The sequence below is a fragment of the Chiloscyllium punctatum genome, chromosome 31, assembly GCF_047496795.1.
Source record: "Chiloscyllium punctatum isolate Juve2018m chromosome 31, sChiPun1.3, whole genome shotgun sequence".
Classification (NCBI taxonomy): Eukaryota; Metazoa; Chordata; class Chondrichthyes; order Orectolobiformes; family Hemiscylliidae; genus Chiloscyllium; species Chiloscyllium punctatum.
Genome location: NC_092769.1, coordinates 72,165,784 through 72,185,307, shown reverse-complemented (window position 1 = coordinate 72,185,307; position 19,524 = coordinate 72,165,784). Strand labels below are relative to the sequence as shown.

The window sequence follows — 19,524 nt, the reverse complement described above, 5'->3', positions numbered from 1 at the left end:
GAATAGTAATAGTTTTTTTCATAATCATTGGAGAATTTTTTGAAGTGAGCTTCAGAACAGCAAATGTAACTGCTTTATAGAGATCCTCATAACTGAAATGTCACTATGGTGAGAACTGCTACTTCAGCGAGTGGTTGAAGTAAATAGCATTGATAAATTTAAGAGGAAGCAAATGAATGCAGGAAGGAGAAAGACATTGAAGATCGATATTTTAATCAATCAATCTACTCAAACATTCAATGACACATATCTGGGACTGGTGCGACTTGATTCTGATCGGGTGAGATCAATTAAGTAAGAGAAACAAAATTCAGGGCTCTGTCATACAATTGTAGTGTCTCTATCTCTGGACCAGAAGTTCTGGGTTCTGGTCCCAACTGTGCCAAGGGGGTTTAAAAACATCTCTATGCAGGTTGATTAAGGAACAAAAACAAATTGCTCAAGAAACTCAGTAGTTCTGACAGCATCTGTGGAAAGAAAGCAAAGTTAACATCTTAAGACTAGTGATCCTTCTTCAGTAACAGAATGCTCGTGTGGAGAATAAATACAGGTGGACAATCGGGCTGAATGAATGACCTGTTTCAGTTTTCTAAAATTTAACATAAAACTATATCAACTGCTTTACGATAGTTATTACGCAGGAAAATTGCAGTTACCTTCACGGAGCACAGAAGGTCACTGTTCTTCTTGAAGCATGGTGACCATTTGCCTGGACCGTGCACACTGTACTGACCTGGGTGACAACTTCAAACCACACTAGCAGGATCTGGTGCTGTGGTTTCCTCTGGTAGTCCAGAGGAAAGAGTTGGCCCTCCTATACATCCACCATATCCTCTGTTAGCAAAGCACAGAGTTAATTTCCTCGTTACACCATCACGAGGGCAATTTATGGGTATTGTGGCAAGTACTTCAGGAGCTAGTGTGAGGGAAGAAAATGCGAATGGGTGCCATACAGTCATTAGCTATGCACAATGAGTTGAGTAATTCACAAAGAGAAATCCTTCATGAAATATCCCGGAATTGACATTGAGCCAATCTTTAGTAAAATTTAGCCATCTTTTATGTAAAATATTTCAATTGCTACCACTGAAAGCAGAAGTCGTGGAGGGGGTGGGGGGAGGTGTTAAAAAACATTTCTCCAAACATGAATGACTTGAAAAGATTGCATTGAGTGGGACAAAATTATTAACATAAAACAAAATGTAAACTCCTTTAGTTTTTCATATGCAGAGTGAGTATCTTTCACCCCAGATTAGCAAAACCTGATATGGCTGTTTCACAACAGTGGGGAAGGAAGAGAAACTGATGAAACGTCAACAAATTCAGGAAATGAACCACCCCATTAATGAGTTGCCTGATGTTACATGCAGCAAGTTCATGAATATACGTTCCTTTTTTATTTATACATGGAAAAGATAAAGTTGGAAAAGAAACTTCAGATATTCACTCCATGAAATAAAAACGATCTTAAAACGATCATGTGACACTTGGCATAACATGATGTTAACACAGTAACTAGTTTATCTGAAAGTACTAGCTTTCAGAGCGCTGCTCTTTCGTCAGGTAACTAGTGTGAGTACGTAAGAGAGTGTGTCTGTGTGTGTATGTGCAGTATAGTGGGGTCACCTGCAGTGTAACATAAACCCAAGGTCCTGGTTGAGGCCATCCTCATTGGTACTGAACTTGGCTATCAGCCTCTGCTTGGCCACTCTGTGTTGTTGCATGACCCTAAATCTGCCTTGGAGGATGGTCACCTGAAGATCCGAGGCCAAATATCCCTGACTGCTGAAGTGTTCCCCGACTGGGAGGGAACATCCCTGTCTGGCGATTGTTGTGTGGTGTCCATTCATTCGTTGTCGTAATGTCTGCTTGGTCTTGCCAATGTAATCGACACAAGCACAAATACTCACACATTCAAGCAGACCCTCTCTAATACACATGCCCTCTCTCAGACACACACACAAGTCTATGGGATGAATTTGCATTTGCAGAATGGTATTTACAGATACATTCTATTTTTGATCAAAAAGCACACAACCGGTAGGCAGTCAGTTCATACAACATTTTATAAATTCCTACCTTGGAAATAGAACCAGTCTGACTCAAGATTGGGATACAGACAGACTCTAACCTCACAGATTTAATATGTCAGCTTTTTCTTTTAAGCCTTAAGTTATCTTGAGAATGAGACTTAAAAGAAGTTCTGGGATTTACATATTAATGAACTGAAACCTGTAAACCATTGTAAAAGATGAAAGACTTAACAGCAATCTAGGTTTGTTCAATTTATCCTTTTAATTACATTACACTGTGATTGTTTGCTTTAAATTCTGTGACTTGTGATCCTAGTTACCTATGAAGGAGCAGCACTCTGAAAGCCAGTACTTCCAAATAAACTTGTTGGACTATAACCTGGTGTTGTGTGATATTTAACTTTGTTCACCCTAGTCAACACCGGCACTTCCACATCAACACAGTAAGTGACACTGAGAAACATTGACAAGAAAGCCTGACCAAAACCGGAGGTAAATAAGATAAAATTTATGGTCAGGAAATACATGTTAAGACCTTTAATAGCATATATGTTGAACTGCTCAAGAAAAGCAGCAATACCATGCTCCCCACTCTGACTGAGAGAGGGTAAAAGGCAAAGCCTGTAGAGTAAAAGTGTCCAGTTGGATTTTACTTGCTCAACAAATGCATTAAACTACTTTGTTAAAGCAAAGGCACAGCTAAGCCACTTGGTGCACAAATACCAAGCACCACTACATACTGAGGTTCTACCTCTCCCTGCTGTTGTGAAAGGTGGGGTTGGCCTCATTGCCTCAACACTCCAAGTAGTTGCACTGTTCTATGTCATCTGACCTTCATGGAGAAACTTGCAATGAGTTTGATCACAATTCCATTAGGAAGTGGTCAGCATGTAGCATCCTCAAGACCTTGTTGGAAAAGGAGAGGGTGGATTTTGTCATGTGTCTTTCTGAGGAGACCGTCAAAGTCACTTGGCAGAATGTCTCATCACCGGACATCACTTGGCTGGCAGTAAGAAGGACACTGCCTGTCATATTCTTCTTGTATGGGGGGATTGAACTGTTGCACATCTTCTGGAATGTGCCTTTGCAAAGTAAGTCTGGAGAAAGATGCAATGTTTTTCATCAAGGTTCGTACTGAGCAGTTCCATGACACAGGACTCTGTGCTCTAAAGTCTGTTCCCTGGAACACACACCGAGACAAACATCGGCAGTACCTGGAGGACCATCAACTCAGCGAAAAAAGCTCATTAGTCTGCCCAAAACATGTTGGTCTTCAGAACAAGGAGCTGACCTTGACTGAGTGTTGCAGACTGGCACATTCCAAGGTCCAGGACTACATGCTGAGGGACGCAGTGAAGCTTGGGGAAGCTGCTACAAAGGTGCAATGGGAAAAGATCACTGTCTAAGGTCTTCCTGCTGAAGTTAAATGGGGGTCCATTCAGTTCTCAAACTCTCCTAGTGTCTCAAATACAAGTAAATATAGTCTTGTTCAAGTAGGAGATGCCTTTGGTTTGTTTGAATAGGGTCAAACTCTAAGGTTTGTTTGTTTCCTTGATATGTCACTCTACAGAACCAAACTGCTTGGTGACTATGTATGAATATAAAGATATTTTTAATGAATAAAGAATATTTTAAAAATAAAAAATGACACTTTAAAAAGACACAACTAAACTGATAAAATGCAATTTCACCAATCTGTTGAATAATGTTTGTAGTGATACTAACTTATTTTTGTTTCAAATCTGTACGTTTATATTTTTGTAATGCATGACTCAACCCATTGGGGGTTGCAACACATGTGGTAAGTGTGTAATCACTACAATCTTTTAAAACAGAGCCTCACAATTTCCAGTTATAACATATGAATTAAGAGCAGGCCACGCAGCTCCTCAAGCCTACTGTCATTTATTTAGCTCATTGCTGATGTGATTACTCCACATTCCCACCCACCCCAGTAACTTATCACACCTTGCTTATCAAAAATTTATCTATCTCTGCCTTAAAAATGTTCAAACACTGCTTGCACCATCTTTTGAGGAAGGAAGTTCTAAAGTCTCATGACTCTCTGTGAGAAAGAAATTACCCTCATTTCTGTCTCAAATGGGCGACCACTTATTTTTAAGCAGTGACCTTAGTTGTACATTCTCCTACAAGAGGGAATATCCTCTCTATATTCACCCTGTCAAGACCCCATGTGTTTAAAACAATTCACCTTTTACTGTTCTAAACTCCAGTGGTGACAAGCCTAGCCTGTTCAATGTTTCTTCATATTTCCAATGCTTGAGGCCAAGTGAATGACAGGAGACAGGCCATGTTTAGCAGCACTGCCAAAATCGTGAAGCCTAATGGTAAAAAGCTGTCCAAATTAGAGTCTGGTATTTTCTAGTTTTTCTGAAGTTAGAAATGAATTATGACTTGAAGACTCAGTTATGAAAGCTGAACATTACAGCTGCCAATAAAATTGGCAATGGTAGAAAAGCAATTATTATCTTTATGCCAGTACCCCAACTGAAGTATTTTTAGAAGATTCAAGTGCAACTTGTGCACGAGTTTGAAAATAAAATGTTGTGGTAAGCATGTTGTCTTTACTGCAGAGAGGAGCCTTTTGCCAAAATCCAACCAGGTAAAGTAGAAACACGAACAAACAGAAGCATCCCAGAAGCTGTACATTGACTGCAGTGCGTGATGCCATTCTTGAAGATTTGGTTTGCCCCAATGATTGTGGACAAGAGAATCCGTGTGAAACTAGCTGGAACAAAGCTCAAAGTACATTTGAACAAAGCTCAACAGAACAATGTAGAACACAAAAAAAGATACATTTTCAGCTGTCTACAAGAAACTAACTAGCTAGGATGTTGTATATGAATTACCAGAGTTTCAATGGTAGATTGTAAAGAATGGTTCAAATAAAAAAAGTCAATACTGACAAAATAGACATGCAAGATTGTGCTGTTGACCATATATGAAACTCAACAATTCAGTACTCAACAATTCCTTTTCACTTTATCTTCCTCACTTTTAGCTTTATCTTTTCTAGCATAACCAAAATATCTGTGAAAATATAAATAAAACTCAAGCTTCCACACTCAACTACAACGTAGCTCAGAAATAAATTCTAGCTGTGGCAATTCCCAAGCTAATAAAGAGAGATGAAGGCAATGCATGAGAAATGAGCTTTGATTGCATCAGAAACGATGAGTTGTTGTTGACAAATTTCTTTAAATTATGATCCTCAGTGCAAGCTCAACAAAATGTCAGGTTATTAATACATTGAGAAATGAAATCCTCCCGACATGAGGTGCTGTTAGATGCAATAAGTTGATAATCAACAGGCTTTCAATTTCACTTCAATCAAAACATGCAGGAAATACTTGCCATATGTGCTGAGAAATGGAGATGCGGATTCACAGCCAAGGTTTCCCACAAAATGGGTTCAGAGTTCAGGCAGGATTAGATGTGGATCACAGTCCAGGAACTTTCTTACCAAAGGAACTTCTAATGGTTCACATTGTGGGATAGATTCTCAGTAAATGTCAGTGATTATATTTTAACAATGAAGAGATTGCTTTCTTTTTACCACAATGAGCATGCAAGACGTATAAACTAGAACAAAATAAATAGCAGCAGAGCTGGAGGAACTCTGTCTCAGTCTTTAGATATGGCATATCCTTACAAAAAGTAGATGCTTATTCTATTCTATACAACAAAATGATTTAATGGGAATAGTTTTGCTCCCTATTCAGATAGCTTTTTTGTGACGTGCAGTGTGCCAAAGAACAGCAATTTCTGTAAATGAATGATGCACTGTAAACTATACTCTCACGGTACCATATCAAGACTGACTATCCATAGGACACTCAATAAAAGTTGTAATGAAGAAATATGATATACTAGCTTCTAATCCTCGCCATGTCACCCTCAGTTACATTAGAATATAGACCAGATCTTAAGTGTAAGAGAAAGCTCCTATTATGCAGAAACAACTTTATTTTATAAATTTTCCTTTTTGCTTTACTAAGTGATCCACTTAGTAAAAGTTATTTGTTATTACTATTTCAGACTGTATATGACTTTTACATTACTGTTATTAATACTCATTTCTATCTTATTTGGATTGATGGCCTGAGGGATGCCTTCAGCCCTCTCTCATCTGGTGGAAATCACTGTGTCCAATCAGACAAATTGGAAACTTCCTGAAGCCACAGATATTCCTCCTGCAAACAAGAGAACACAGAATACTGTCATTATTGTAGAAATCAGTACACATACTACAATTACCATAAAACATTTCGTATTTTGACGACACAGAAACAGCAGTTGGTGCCAGATCTGTTGTTAGTTTTAAATCTGAGATAAATTTTTGTTAAGCACAGGTATTAAGGGATATGGACAAAAGACCAGGTATATGGAGTTAGGTCACATATCAGCCAGGATCTCATTAAATTGCAGAAAAGGCTCGAGGGGCTGAATGGCCTACTTTTGTTTCTATGCTTCAATGTGGAATAAAGTTAATTCATGCTCATTCTATTTGTTTGCAAACCACGTCTCACCAATCGAATAATTCTTACTACGATTTTATGATTATTTTAGTGAATCTGTTACTTGGTGGTAGAAAGCATTTGGATTCAGATAATTTAATAAGGTGCCGAAATGGGTTATGGGATCTTTGCTGAATGTTCAGTTACTATGCTATACATAAAAACTGCAAGCTTTGCCAATTAAATTCCAGCAACAGTCTTTCTTTAATTTCTTCCATAGCTCCACTCAAAGTGACTCTAAGTTTATCTTGTCCACAAAACCCACCTCCTATTCCATTGAACCTATTCTCAATATACAGCTGTTCACCTGACTTCCCCATCTGCTTGCTTGTAAATAAATATTATAAATGTTTCTCACTTTTCAGCTGTGCTTCCTCTTTCTTTAAATCATTGTCATAACCCATCCCCTCAAGAAATTCCTCAATTGCATCAACTTTGAAAATGACCATTCCAATTCTAACGTCCCTTTTCCTGTCCAAAGTCCTTGAATATTATTGTCACCTCTCAAATCTGTTTCATCCCTGAGGAATGCAGGACTCTTGTGATGTGAGTGTAATGTCTCTACTGCTGGGCCAGGAGGCACAGGTTCAGTCTCCCGTTCCAGTTTTGAATAGTTTGATTAAAAAATATTTAGCCTGAGAAACTCAGAGCTCTGGGCCAAGAGTCCCAAATTCAGTCCCACCTGTTCCAGAAGTGTGTAATGACATCACTAAATAGGTTGATTAGAAAATATCTACTCTAAGGAACTCCTGCAACTATGTCCTGGGACTGAGACAACTGATCTTGTACTAGGTATGACTCCAATCTGCGAAGAGTGTGCCTCCTGATTCCCATTGGCTCCAATTTTGCCAGGGTTCCTTGAACTCATTCTTAGTCAAATGTTGCCTGATGTCAAAGACAATCATTTTTACCTTGTCTCTGAAATTTAGCTCTTTAGTCCATATTTGGACTAAGACTGTAATGAAGAAAACAGGTGAGTGGCCATTGTGAAATCCAAACTGAGCATCATCGAACAGGTTATTGGCGAGTAAGTGCTGCTTGACAGCACTGTCAACAACATCATCCATCACTTTGATGATTGAGAGTTGTTTGATTGGGTGACAAGTGACCAGGTTAGATTTGTCCTTCTGATCAGGACACACCTAAGGAGTTTTTCACATTGTTGAGTAGATGCCAGTGTTATGTTGCACTAGAAAAGCTTGACTAAGGACATGGCTAATTCTGGCACACAAGACTTCAGTATGATTGTTGGAACAATGTCGGGGCATTTGCAGTTTCCAGTGTCTTCAGTCATTTCTTGAAATCACTGAAGAATTTAACTTGTGATGTTGGGACCTCAGGAGGTGGCTGAGGTGGAGCTTCAACTTTTAAGGTATTACTTAAAACTGACCTCTTTGAGAAAGCTTTTAGTCATCTGACCTAACATCTCAACATCACACACTGATTTATAACGCTTACATGAAGTGCCTTGGGATTTTTTATTTAAAAGGCATATATAATTTGTTGCTGTTGTTGGCAACTTTGTGCCTAGAGTTGATGGTTACATGTTGATTTTTTTTATTTAAAAAGGTGCACAACACCACTATAGCTATTTGTTGTCTATTTCTAGATGCCTCAAGAAAATATTAGACCTTCATAATAACTATTGTTACAATTAGTCATTTTAGAGGTCAATGAGACATCGTGAGCACCTTACATCTATAGTACAGTTGGAATGACAGGTTTCTTTCTCTGCAGAATATTAATGAACTTACTTTGCTTTTATAACAAACTGAAAAACTTCATTGCCATCTTTTCTGATGTTGACCCACAAATGATCAGATTCGTCTGATTAAACTTCACAACACACTGTGATGGATTCTGAACTCAACCTTTGGGTTCCTATGTCTTTTAGCATAAATATAGTGATGGTTTCCATATTTATCAAGTGCTTAGTTGAGCAAAAGATATGAATTTTCACGAAAATAAACTAGGATCCAAATGCTGGACACAAGCACAAACCTTATTATCAGTTGTTTTTCCACTGATCGTTTCCTCAGTGCTCATTGTACTGCACTGTACCCCGAAGGAGCCAATCGTCTCAGATGTTAATCTTATTGGGAATGATGCTGAGACCTGCATATCTGTTTTGAGCAAGGAGACATGGCTTGTGTTAAGATTTTCCATCCTTGGATATTTATATTCTTTTTCCACTGTGTTTTTGAAAGGGCTGCTATGGAAATCTGGATAGGTCTTCATTCCACATGCATCCAGCTGTCTTTTCTTTGCACCTATTCCTTGTTCAATGCTGTTGGAACCAGAGTCTGTTTCTACTGTCACCTTTGGAGATTCAACACCCCAAAGCGCACTGTCCAAACCTGACAATGTGAATGATAGATCTGCAAAATACAATATTGCATAAAATTTAAAAAGTTGCATTCCAGTAATGCCGCCTCAAATCTTCCACTAAACATTTAAAAGGGCATCAGTTAAGGTCCTTATTTATGCTTATCTTTGTAATCTACTGAGCTTAAAATTACTGAAAAGGTCAGAAAACAAATCTCTAGAATTTAATTTCTTTTCAACTCTCCACTGTTCATCCTTCATTTGTAGGAATGATCTGACTCTGACATTCCACACAGATTGTAAGGGTCTTGTTTTGTGCAAATGAAGTGGCCATGGAATCAAAGCGTAAAACTGGTGTGGCACCAATTGCCATCCTATTTACACTAGTACCTTACTTATGTGGAAATCAGGCAGTGAAGTTTTGGGTGAGCCAACATTTATAAGAGGCAAATAATAGCAGGTTGACAAGGAAACATTGGAAGAGTTAAGAATGGTGGCAGGAAAAACATGGCTGAGGGTTTCAGCAACAGATGAACAGAAACAGGGATGGAACCAGGTTATATTACAGAGGGGGAAAATGTGGTCTTAGCGATGTACATGACATAGCATTAGAAAAGAAATTCAACTCCAAAGTCAAATAAAGCGCAAAATTCAAATTTTGCCAGAGACAGTGGTTAGAGAGGCGGAAATATTGCTGTTGCGAGAATGGAGTTTGTGTTGGAGGCCAAAGACATGGTTAATTGAAGGAGATTTTGATTCATTCAATGCTGGATATCTGACAATAAGAAAGCAATAAAGTGATCAGAAAGCTGGACGTCACCAGCGTACATTTAGAGGTTGACGTGATTTCAGGCGATTTCATTAAATGGCAGCAAATAATGAGAGCTAGGAGCGTGTCAAACATTGGGGACTTTAGAAATACTGGTGTAGGGGTAGAAATCAGAGGCCACTGAAGAAGAGATTGGGAACAGGACACAGAAAGAAGAACTGCAAGCCTTTCATATTATATTAAATCTATTTGGACAATGTATTAGTTAGGCCATATAATTAAGTTCATACATAACAGCAATATGACCTGAGCTCACAGAGACACAGAGATGAAGAGACCCAAGAAACATAAGGCAGTAGTGAGGTCTAAAACAGAGAGATTTGGACTACAGTATTTAGAAACAAAGGTCATTGGCACATAATTGATCAGATATTTTGTTCTAAATGAACCTATACCTGATTCAGAACCATCAAGCTCCGTATGGATTTTCTGGGATTTGTCTGCATCATACAGACTGTCTTGACTGGTCTCTGGGGCAGCTGAATCAGTGCTAGATAGCACCCGGTCACCATCTCCTGAATGAATCTTTAGTCAAAACACAATCAACTTTAAGTCCGTGCAGTTAAGTTCGTTTGGAATCAATCACAATATCAACCTTAATGGCTTAACATAATGAGTGCCCCAAATACATTTTATTGAATTGTCTAACTGTGAAGATTAAATTAAATTTCGAGATAATGTTACAGAAACTGTTGTCTTTCTCAGGATCATGCATTTTTTTCATACTCCTATAATACATAAATTATTAAAGAATGTCACTTTTGAGTAGTACAAACAGATCATAGTAAGATCATGAAATATCCAGGAAGCAAATTATATTAAATAGTCTTCTGAATCGCTCAGACATAATCAATTCTCAATTTATGTAAGAACGTACTCGTTTCATGTCACAGACTCTGCTCAGGAGAAATCTATTCTGGATAATATTCTGTAGAGTATTCTGAAGTGACGTCTTAATTTCTTGTGTGTTTGAGACCTAGAAAGTCAATAATAAATATCTTTTAAATTAAGTTACATCTGTAATAATTTAGGCTTTCAAGTAATGAAAATAAATGATGGAAAGAAGTAGTGCAATGGAGTAGCATGTGAGAACTGCAATAGTTGCAGCATCTCACTGATGCACAACCAAAATCTACTAACTCAATAAAAATTACAGAATATTAAGTAATAGAATAGCAACAGCTCATTTGCTCCATCAGGATTGTGTCAAAATTATTATTTTTTGTCTAGTACTATAGAGAAACACCTTATTTTGCCAAACCATGAAACACAGCACAATGAAGAAACTGGATGATGTTTTGACGCCTACATATTTGGTAAGGTGCTATTTATGTTTGTCTCAGTGCCACCGTTGCTGCTTAAAGTAGTGCATGCTATTTGCCAACCACTGTGCACCCCGTGCGTACCTTCAGGAGCTGGAGCGACTTGATTCTAAAATCACGATTTGTACTGCTTGACAATACACTGTGAATTGCATCACAGATGACAGTGGTTGCAGTCTGCATCTTCCTCTGATCCTATAGACAAAAAAGTTAAGTAGCCACTCATTCACAGCAATTATAAAGTGTTCCTGCTCTCAAATTAGTAAAATCAAATAGTTTCTTGCATGCTTAACATTCTGTTTCGTAAGAATGCTATTTTTTGGGATTGTCAGGAGATAATGGTAAGGTTGTAAATGGTACTCATTCTTAGCTTAGCTGATGACATTTAGAATCATCCACATGATGTAGGACTAGAATCATTATCAGGCCAGATCAGACAGAAGTTTATATATGTCATTGAGGACATTAGTGAATTTGTTGGGTTTTTAATAACAATCTAGGAACTGTCACAAAGTTATTTTTCTAATATTAGCCCTTGAACAAGCAGATTTATTCAATTAATGTTAAAGAGGGGCAAATACATATCCAGAGTGGATCAGGTATTTGTAACAAATTCTTCTTTTTCCTTTTCTCTTCTCCAAAAAACTCCTGAGTCTCACTAGGTCTAAGCTGTCCTTTCATACCTATGATGTATTATTTACATGACAAGCTAGACAGTAAATTTTGAAAGACTAGCTATTCTGAGATAACTCCAAAGAGATTGGAATCCAGTTTTAGTGCATTTTCTCCCTTTTAAGTCCACATTTACAAAGCTTGCTTGATACCTCATCAGGTGTAACATTCCATGATCTTTCACTCAAGACAGCTGCTGAATTTACATCCACAGTCATTTTGCTATTTCAGTCTTTGTTTAAAAGAACACATATGGTAATTAAAAGTTTACCATCTCCATACATATGATCCATGGTCAAGATAATGTAATATTGACAGAATACATTACAAGGAAATACCAGATGAAATCTAAAATCTATATTTATTGTAAAGCATCAGGTAATTATGTTATCAGTTCATCATTGCCAAAAACTAATCGAAGTTCCTATATCTTTTGAGTTCGTTTCTGATACCTTTCTGTAATGTAAGCATTCATCCAAGACTTGATGGAGCACAGGTTGAACTGATTTCCTCACAACATCTTTATTATAATGAAGAATCTGGTCCAGATGTTCAACAATCGTTTTCTGTCCCGCTGTCCACAAAAAACGAACATTAGAAGTTCTCACCAAAAACAAATCTTTTGAAGACATAAGTTTTATCATCATTTTGCCAGTGGCAATCCAAATAGCAAACAATTGGACATACTGATTGCAAAACCAAAACCAGCGTTTCACCAACAATAGCACTTATGTTTTCTTAAAAGTTTTAAATATGGAAGACATAATTAACTTCACAGTAGTGATAGAAAAGGAAAGTCAGAGTAAAAGATGGCTTTGTCACCGTAATTATTTGTGTCTTTTTTTTAAATGGGTCAATAATGTAAATACACCTGATAATAAAAGCTTGTTGACCAGGCTTTGTGAAAGTACCTATTACATCCAACAGCTCGAAGTGGAAGTCATCCCAGTATTGAATGAAAAGGAAAAGAAGCAGCATCTGTTCTTGGGCTCTACCAGATTCAAACCAGTCATCTTCCAGGATTGATTGAAGTTTGTAACTGATATCTGGACAAGCTAATCCTGTGATAAATACAAATATGTACAGTGTAACTGGGTCTTAAAAGTTATTTTCAGATTTCTTTCCCCTGTCTGGCAGATGTTTACTTTTATGGAGGTGCATACCAATGAAGTCACTAGTCCTTTAGTATCACCATTTTCTTGCATGATCTTGTGATTATCGATGCATATTTAACTATACAGTGCATCGTATTTGAGGTAGACCCAATCCTCAACAAGCAGACACATGCAACATAAATTACTGCATAGTGATTCGGAGAGGGAACCTTAGTTGATTGTTCTGTTCCATTACTCAAAGTTATTGAGAGTTCTATCCTATAGCTAAGCATGGCATATCTAGAAGGTTTGCCCAGTGACCAATCAGCAAAATGTTTAGTTCAGCTTTCCTGCAACAGTGCACAACTAAGTTAAATAAAACAAGTAAACACAAACATTCAGAACAGGACCCAAAGTAAAACACCTCCTGAGTTGATTGAGAGCAGGTGTTTATCATTGAACTTTGTGGACTCTCTTGTGGTGTAGTGGTACAATCTCTAACCCTGGACTGAGAGACCCAGGTTCAAGTCCCACTTGCTCCAAAAGTATGCAATAACATCTCTGAATAGATTATTTCAAAAAATATGTTAAATAAAACTTCTGTGACCACTTGGTCAGACTGAAGGAGCAGCATCGGTGAAGGTGCCAACCATTTCAAGTGTCTCTGACAGGACCAGATAGAGGTCACATGCAAACTTCAGAAAGAATGTGCAGCCTGGTGCAGGAGTGTGGTGGCAGCCAGCGATCAGACCATGTGGAGGCCCCTGTGCTGGTCTAATGCAGACAGCCTTTGGAGAGAGACTGTGATGTTGCCTTTTTAACTTTGCTTCTTGTTTTTTTCTGATACTATGTATAGTCTTTGTTTTTTTTCTTTATTTCCCCACTCTAACTAAGGATTGTACCTAGAAACCTTTGTACCTAAGATGGCAATGCAATGTAGTGACTTTTAAACCTTTCACTGTTCTCATTTGAGTACTTGATCATAAAATTCCAATAAAATATCAATCCAACCTGCTCATCAAATACATTCTTTGTTATCTACTGCAGGGTGTTCCAGATCTAGCATTGGACTATTTTGTTACTTTAGGACCTACAATTTCAGAATGGAAGGAAGGAAGTCACACGAAGGAAGCTAAGAAAACAGGAGTACTTCTGTAGTAGTTGTAAAGAGTCATTGAGTAGGAGATCCTCGGTTGGGGCTGTTAACCTGGGCCGATCAGGGAGCCCCGTCTGACTGATATAAATAGGAGGTTCGGAGTGTCTCCTCACTCTAGGGACTGGGTCTGAGCTGACTGATCAGAGCCCATGTATATTGCATGTGTAAATAAAGGGTAATTTGGTAATGGTACACTGGCCTCTGATCAGTTATTTCAACTTCCTTTATTTAAACATCTGTTTTGCTGTCACTATTGTCTACATATTAAGTTGCATTACAGGTAGACAAGGTGGTTAAGAAGGCAGTTAGCATGCTTGCCTTCATTGCGCAGACCACTGAGTATAGGAATTGGGGCATCATGTTGAGGCTGTAGAGGACACTTTTGGAGTACTGTGTATGGTTCTGGTTGCCCCTGCTACAGGAAGGATATTATTAAATTGGAGAGGGTTCAGAAAAGATTTAGCTGAATGGTGGGTTTACTAAAATCATGAGGGATAAGATAAGGTGGGGGGAGTTCAAAACTAGGGGGCATATTTTTAAGGTGAGAGAAGATTTAAAAGGGACCGGAGGGGAAACTTTTTCACATAGAGGATGGTTTGAGTGTGGAATGAAATGGCAGAGGATCTGGTAGATGCAGGTACATTTACAACATTTAGAAGACATTTGGATAGATACATAAACAGGAAAGGTTTAGAGGGTTATGAGCCAAATGCAAGCAAGCGGGACTACTTTTAGTTTGCGAAATGTGGCTGGCATGGATGAGCTATACCAAAGGATATGTTTCTGTGCTGTATGACTCCATAACTCTAATTAAGAAACAAGCTTACAGGGCCCTCTTGTGGTATAGCAGTAGTGTCCCTACCACTGGACTGATATGCCTGGGTTCAAATCTTAGAGATGTGTAATAACTACTTTGAACAGATTGATTAGAAAAATAGGTTAAATTTTAAAAATTCTAAAAGCATTTTAAAAAATGGGCTTAAATACCACAGGTAATTTGCTGGTGGGGATAAAAAGCCATTTGGTTGCCAGTGACAATGGGTCTAGATATTAAACAAAATTAGAGGTAGGCCTGCTAGAGGTGTGCTATAACAAACCTGAAAAGATTGATTAAATGCATTTACACTTATGAATGTTTCTAGGAGTACTAGTGGTCTAGTGGTAGTGTCCCTGTTTCTGAACAAGGAGGTCAGGATTCAAGGTCTACCTGCTCCAGAGGTGTGTAATAATATCTTTGAACAGGTTGATTATAAAATATAAATAGGTAGGATCTTGTTCGGCAGGAAAATCCCAGCATTGTTGGGAGCTGTCCTTTCTGTTCCAGTGGCCACTGGTATTGGAGGAGGAATCAGACGAAAATCATGGAAAAGTCCAAGAACCACACCAACCACATCTAGTCTAGCAAGTGGGCCAGAACAAGGATTAAAAAAAAAATCAGTGTTATCAATTTGAACACTTGAAAGGGGTTGATCCCAGATTCCTGAGGTACATCTGGGGCAGCACAGTGACTCAGTGGTTAGCATTGATGCCTCACAGCGCTAGGTTCAATCCCAGCCTCGGGTGATTGTCTGTGAGGAGTTTGCACATTCTCCCAGTGTCTGCGCGAGTTTCTTCCCACAGTTCAAAGATGTGCAGGTTAGGTGGATAAGCCATGCTAAATTGTCCATTGTGTCCAGGGACGTGCAGACTAATTGGATTAGCCATGGGAATGCAGGGTTACAAGGACAGGGTAGAGGGGTGAGACGCTCTTCAGAGGGTTGGTGTGGACTTGAAGGGCTTCCACACTAGGGATTTTTTGAAAAAGGACAACAACAAAGGAGCTGGCAAGGTTGAACGCTAAAATCAAATCAATTTCTACAAGAAGCACCAACAGTCTTGATGATTTAACATCTGTTTTTGAGGATGGCATCCCTGTGGTATATTGCATTTAAACTCTGTATTTTAAATAAAATTCAAGATGCAGGAAAAGAAGAGGAGGCTCTTCCCCAGCGGGGAAGGTGGCAACAGCGGTGTTATCTTCTGGGCAGGGAAAGGATTCAGAAAGGAAAGATGGTGTACTGCAAGGATCTGTTTTGGGGCCACTGCTGTTTGTCATTTTCATGAATGACCTGGATGAGGATGTAGAAGGATGGGTTAGTAAATTTGCGGATGACACTAAGGTCGGTGGAGTTGGTGCATAATGCTGAATGATGTTGCAGGTTGCAGACGGACATAGATGAGGTGCAGAGCTGGGCTGAAAGGTGGCAAATAGAGTTTAATTTGGAAAAGTGTGAGATGATTCACTTTGGAAGGAGCAACAGGAATAAAGAGTACTGGATTAATGATAAGGTTCTTGATAGGGTAGATGAGCAGAGAGATCTCGGTGTCCATGTACATAGAGCACTGTAAGCTGCCACCCAGGTTGATAGAGTTGTTAAGAAGGGCTACGGTGTGTTAGCTTTTATTGGTAATGTGAATGAGTTTCAGAGCCAAGAAGTCATGTTGCAGCTGGGGCGGCTGCACTTGGAGTATTGTGTACAGTTCTGGTCACTGCATTATAGGAAGGATATGGAAGTGTTGGAAAGGGTTCAGAGGAGATTTACTAGGATGTCGCCTAGTATGGAGGGAAGGTCTTTGAGGAAAGATTGAGGGACTGGAGGCTGTTTTTGTTAGAAGGCTGAGAGGTGACTTAATTGAAACATATAAGATAATCAGAGGGTTAGATAGGATGGACAGTGACTGCCTTTTTCCTCAGATGGTGATGGCAAGCATGAAGGGACAAAGCTTTAAATAGAGGGTGATAGATTTAGGACAGATGTCAGAGATAGTTTCTTTACTCAGAGTAGTAGACTTGCCAACTTTAAGGGCATTTAAATGGTCATTGATAAATATATGGATAAAAATGGAATAGTGTAGGTCAGATGGGTTTCAGATTGGTTTCATAGGTGGGCACAACATTGAGGGCCAAAGGGCCTGTACTGCGCTGTAATGTTCTATGGCAATTGATGTTTGTGCTAAACTATGGATTTACAATAAAACTTTAAATCGCTGGAAGTCTTTTGCTGCCTAATTCAAGTTATGGATATAGTCTTTAAAACACTTTCCACATCCACCTTATCAAGACCATTCAGAACCTTATACACCTCAATCAAGTTACTTCTCACTCTCCTGATCTCCAGTGGAAACAACAGGCATATACAATCAATCTTCATAAAACAATTTACTTATTTTAGAAATTAATCTCACAAACCTCCCTCGAACCACGTCCAATGTATTTACATTCTTCCTTAAAGGAAGAGATCAGAACTATACACAGTATTTGAGATGAACAAGAAAGACCCTTATGAAAAGGGGTAAATAAACTAGAAACATTAACTCTGTTTTCTCTTCACAGATGCTGACATAACGGTTGCGTTTCTCCAGCAACTTGTTTTTGGTTTGTTTCAGATAACTAGTATTTGCATTTGAGATGTAGTTTTGCCTACGTCCTGTACTGCTGAAGCATAATATCCTTACTTTTATGTTCTAGTCTTGTTCCAATAAAGTATACTATTCCTTGAGCTTTCTTAAGTGCAAGCTGTACCAGCATACTAACTTTTTGCTGCTCATGCACTAGAATACCCAAATTCCTAGCGTTTTGGAATTCTGCAGTTGTTCTCCATTTAAACAGAACTTTCTCTCCTTTTTTTAATCTTCCTACTAAAGAAATTTTTTCACATTATACTTCAACTGCCAATTTTTTGCCTAATCACAATCCATATACAGAGGAACCTCGATTATCTGAACGACAGGGGCGGGAGTATTTTGTTCAGATAATTGAAAGTTCGGGTAACGGAATGCCAGATTAAACAGTTTAGCCAAGCATTGGGACCTTGTGATCTTGTCCGGATAATACAAAATTCGGATAATCGAGGTTCCTCTGTATATCCACCTGCAACTTTCTTATACCTTCTTCACAACATACTTTCCAAGCTATTTTGGCATTCTTTGAATTTAGCTCCAATGCTTTCACTCACCTCATCTAAGTCAATGATGTGAATTATAAAAGGTTGTGGCCCAACGCAAACCTCTGTGGAACCTCACTGATCACACCCAGATACAGACTCTGTACATTCTATTTTCTGATAGCCAGCCAATATTCTAATCATTCTAAAATATGTTGTTATCCCTTACATCATGAACTTTTATTTTCTACAATAACATCTGTGGCACCTTATCAAATGCTTTCTGGAAATCCAAGTGCAGTAAGTCTACAGGCTCCATGTGCATGTTACTCCTTCAAATAAATTGGTTAAACATGATTTTCGTTGACAAAACCTTGAGCAAGTCTATAGCTCCTTGAAAATAGCAACAAAAGTGGATAAGGTAGTAAAGAAAGCATATAGCATGCTTGGCTACTTCAGTGGTTTACCAAGATGTTGCCTATATTGTAGTGTACTAGCGATAAAGAGAGGTTGACATCCTTGGATTGTTTTCACAAGAGCATTGGAGGCTAAGGGGCAACATGATAGAAGTATATAAACTTATGAGCAGCATGAATAGGGTGGATAGTGGAGTTTTTTTTCCCCAGGATGGAAACCTAGGGGGCATAGGTTTAAGGTGAGAGGGGGAAAGTTTAAAACAGATGTGCAAAGGAAGTTTTTTTACACACTGGGTGGAAGGTGCCTGGACCATACTGCCAGGGGAGGTGATAGAAGCAGATACAATAGCAATGTTCAAGAGGCATTTATACAAACACATGAGCAGGTAGGGAAATAGAGAAGTACGGACCATGTACAGGCAAAGAGGATTAGTTTAGAATTGCATCATGACTGGCTCAAAGGGCCTGTTTCTGTGCTGCACTGGTCTGTGCTATAAAGCTACAACAGATTGACTAAACTGTTTTACTACTGTAAAGTATCAAAAGTTAACTGATAATTTTAATTACTCACAATGTCTCCTAGTGGGTTTTACTCAGCATTAATTGCAAAAATTCAGCAAAGACAGAGAAAAATTACACCCTACAATTATACCTGAGAGGAACTATAAATGCTCAGTGTAATGTATTTTACATGGTCCATGCCTTCTGTTTATAACTTCACAGCTTTTTTTAGAAAAGCTCCCTCATTATTAATGAGTTGACTAGCTGAATTACACAAATCAGGCAGATTTCTAGTCTGTGTTGTCAGATGATTTGAGCCAAGGCAATGATACAGATGCTACAATCTGGGGAAAGGAGTAAGATCTCCCATATTCCTGGCCCTAATAAATCCCTGCCGGAAGAGAAGACACAAGTAATAGCTGCAAATAGGATCATTGTATTTAGGATACAATTGTAGGAGTTAAATAAAACATCTCACTGTAAATATAATGAATAGCCAGTTGGGAAAGCATTGCATATTCCTGGAACTTTATCCGAGATTGGGGAAACCACCTCAGGGGAGAGTAGAGGAGAAATTATTGGTAAGAAGGGCAAAGAAAATAATTAAGTGGACAAATACAATACACATTTGTATTGTCAGGAAGCTATTTACAGCTAACTAAATGAATCTATAAATTCTGTTTTATTCATGATAAGGGTTCTCTGAACAGCTTTA

The 19,524-nt window shown here is 38.5% G+C and overlaps 1 protein-coding gene and 1 pseudogene across 1 annotated transcript; one reads left to right on the top strand and one right to left on the bottom strand.

Moving 5' to 3' along the window:
- Positions 1 to 248: 248 nt before the first annotated feature.
- top6bl (TOP6B like initiator of meiotic double strand breaks) lies at positions 249 to 13,403 on the bottom strand. Its single transcript, XM_072551012.1, has 7 exons — positions 12,631 to 13,403; positions 12,172 to 12,293; positions 11,132 to 11,242; positions 10,603 to 10,701; positions 10,121 to 10,250; positions 8,573 to 8,949; positions 249 to 6,247 (listed from the first exon to the last, which is right to left on the bottom strand). The coding sequence occupies exons 1-7, from the start codon at positions 12,695 to 12,697 to the stop codon at positions 6,194 to 6,196; spliced, it is 960 nt and encodes a 319-aa protein (XP_072407113.1). The 5' UTR covers positions 12,698 to 13,403; the 3' UTR covers positions 249 to 6,193.
- Positions 4,345 to 4,920, top strand: LOC140457184 (small ribosomal subunit protein eS7-like; annotated as a pseudogene).
- Positions 13,404 to 19,524: the final 6,121 nt, after the last annotated feature.

What these genes read in the sequence shown, in the direction of transcription:
- top6bl (XM_072551012.1), bottom strand. Translation starts at nt 12,697, where the DNA reads ATGCTGCTTCTTTTCCTTTTCATTCAATACTGGGATGACTTCCACTTC. An exon ending in AATGCTTACATTACAGAAAG is followed by an intron (nt 11,243 to 12,171) that starts GTATCAGAAACG and finishes TTTTGTCTATAG; the next exon opens with GATCAGAGGAAGATGCAGAC. An exon ending in AGTCGCTCCAGCTCCTGAAG is followed by an intron (nt 10,702 to 11,131) that starts GTACGCACGGGG and finishes TTGACTTTCTAG; the next exon opens with GTCTCAAACACACAAGAAAT.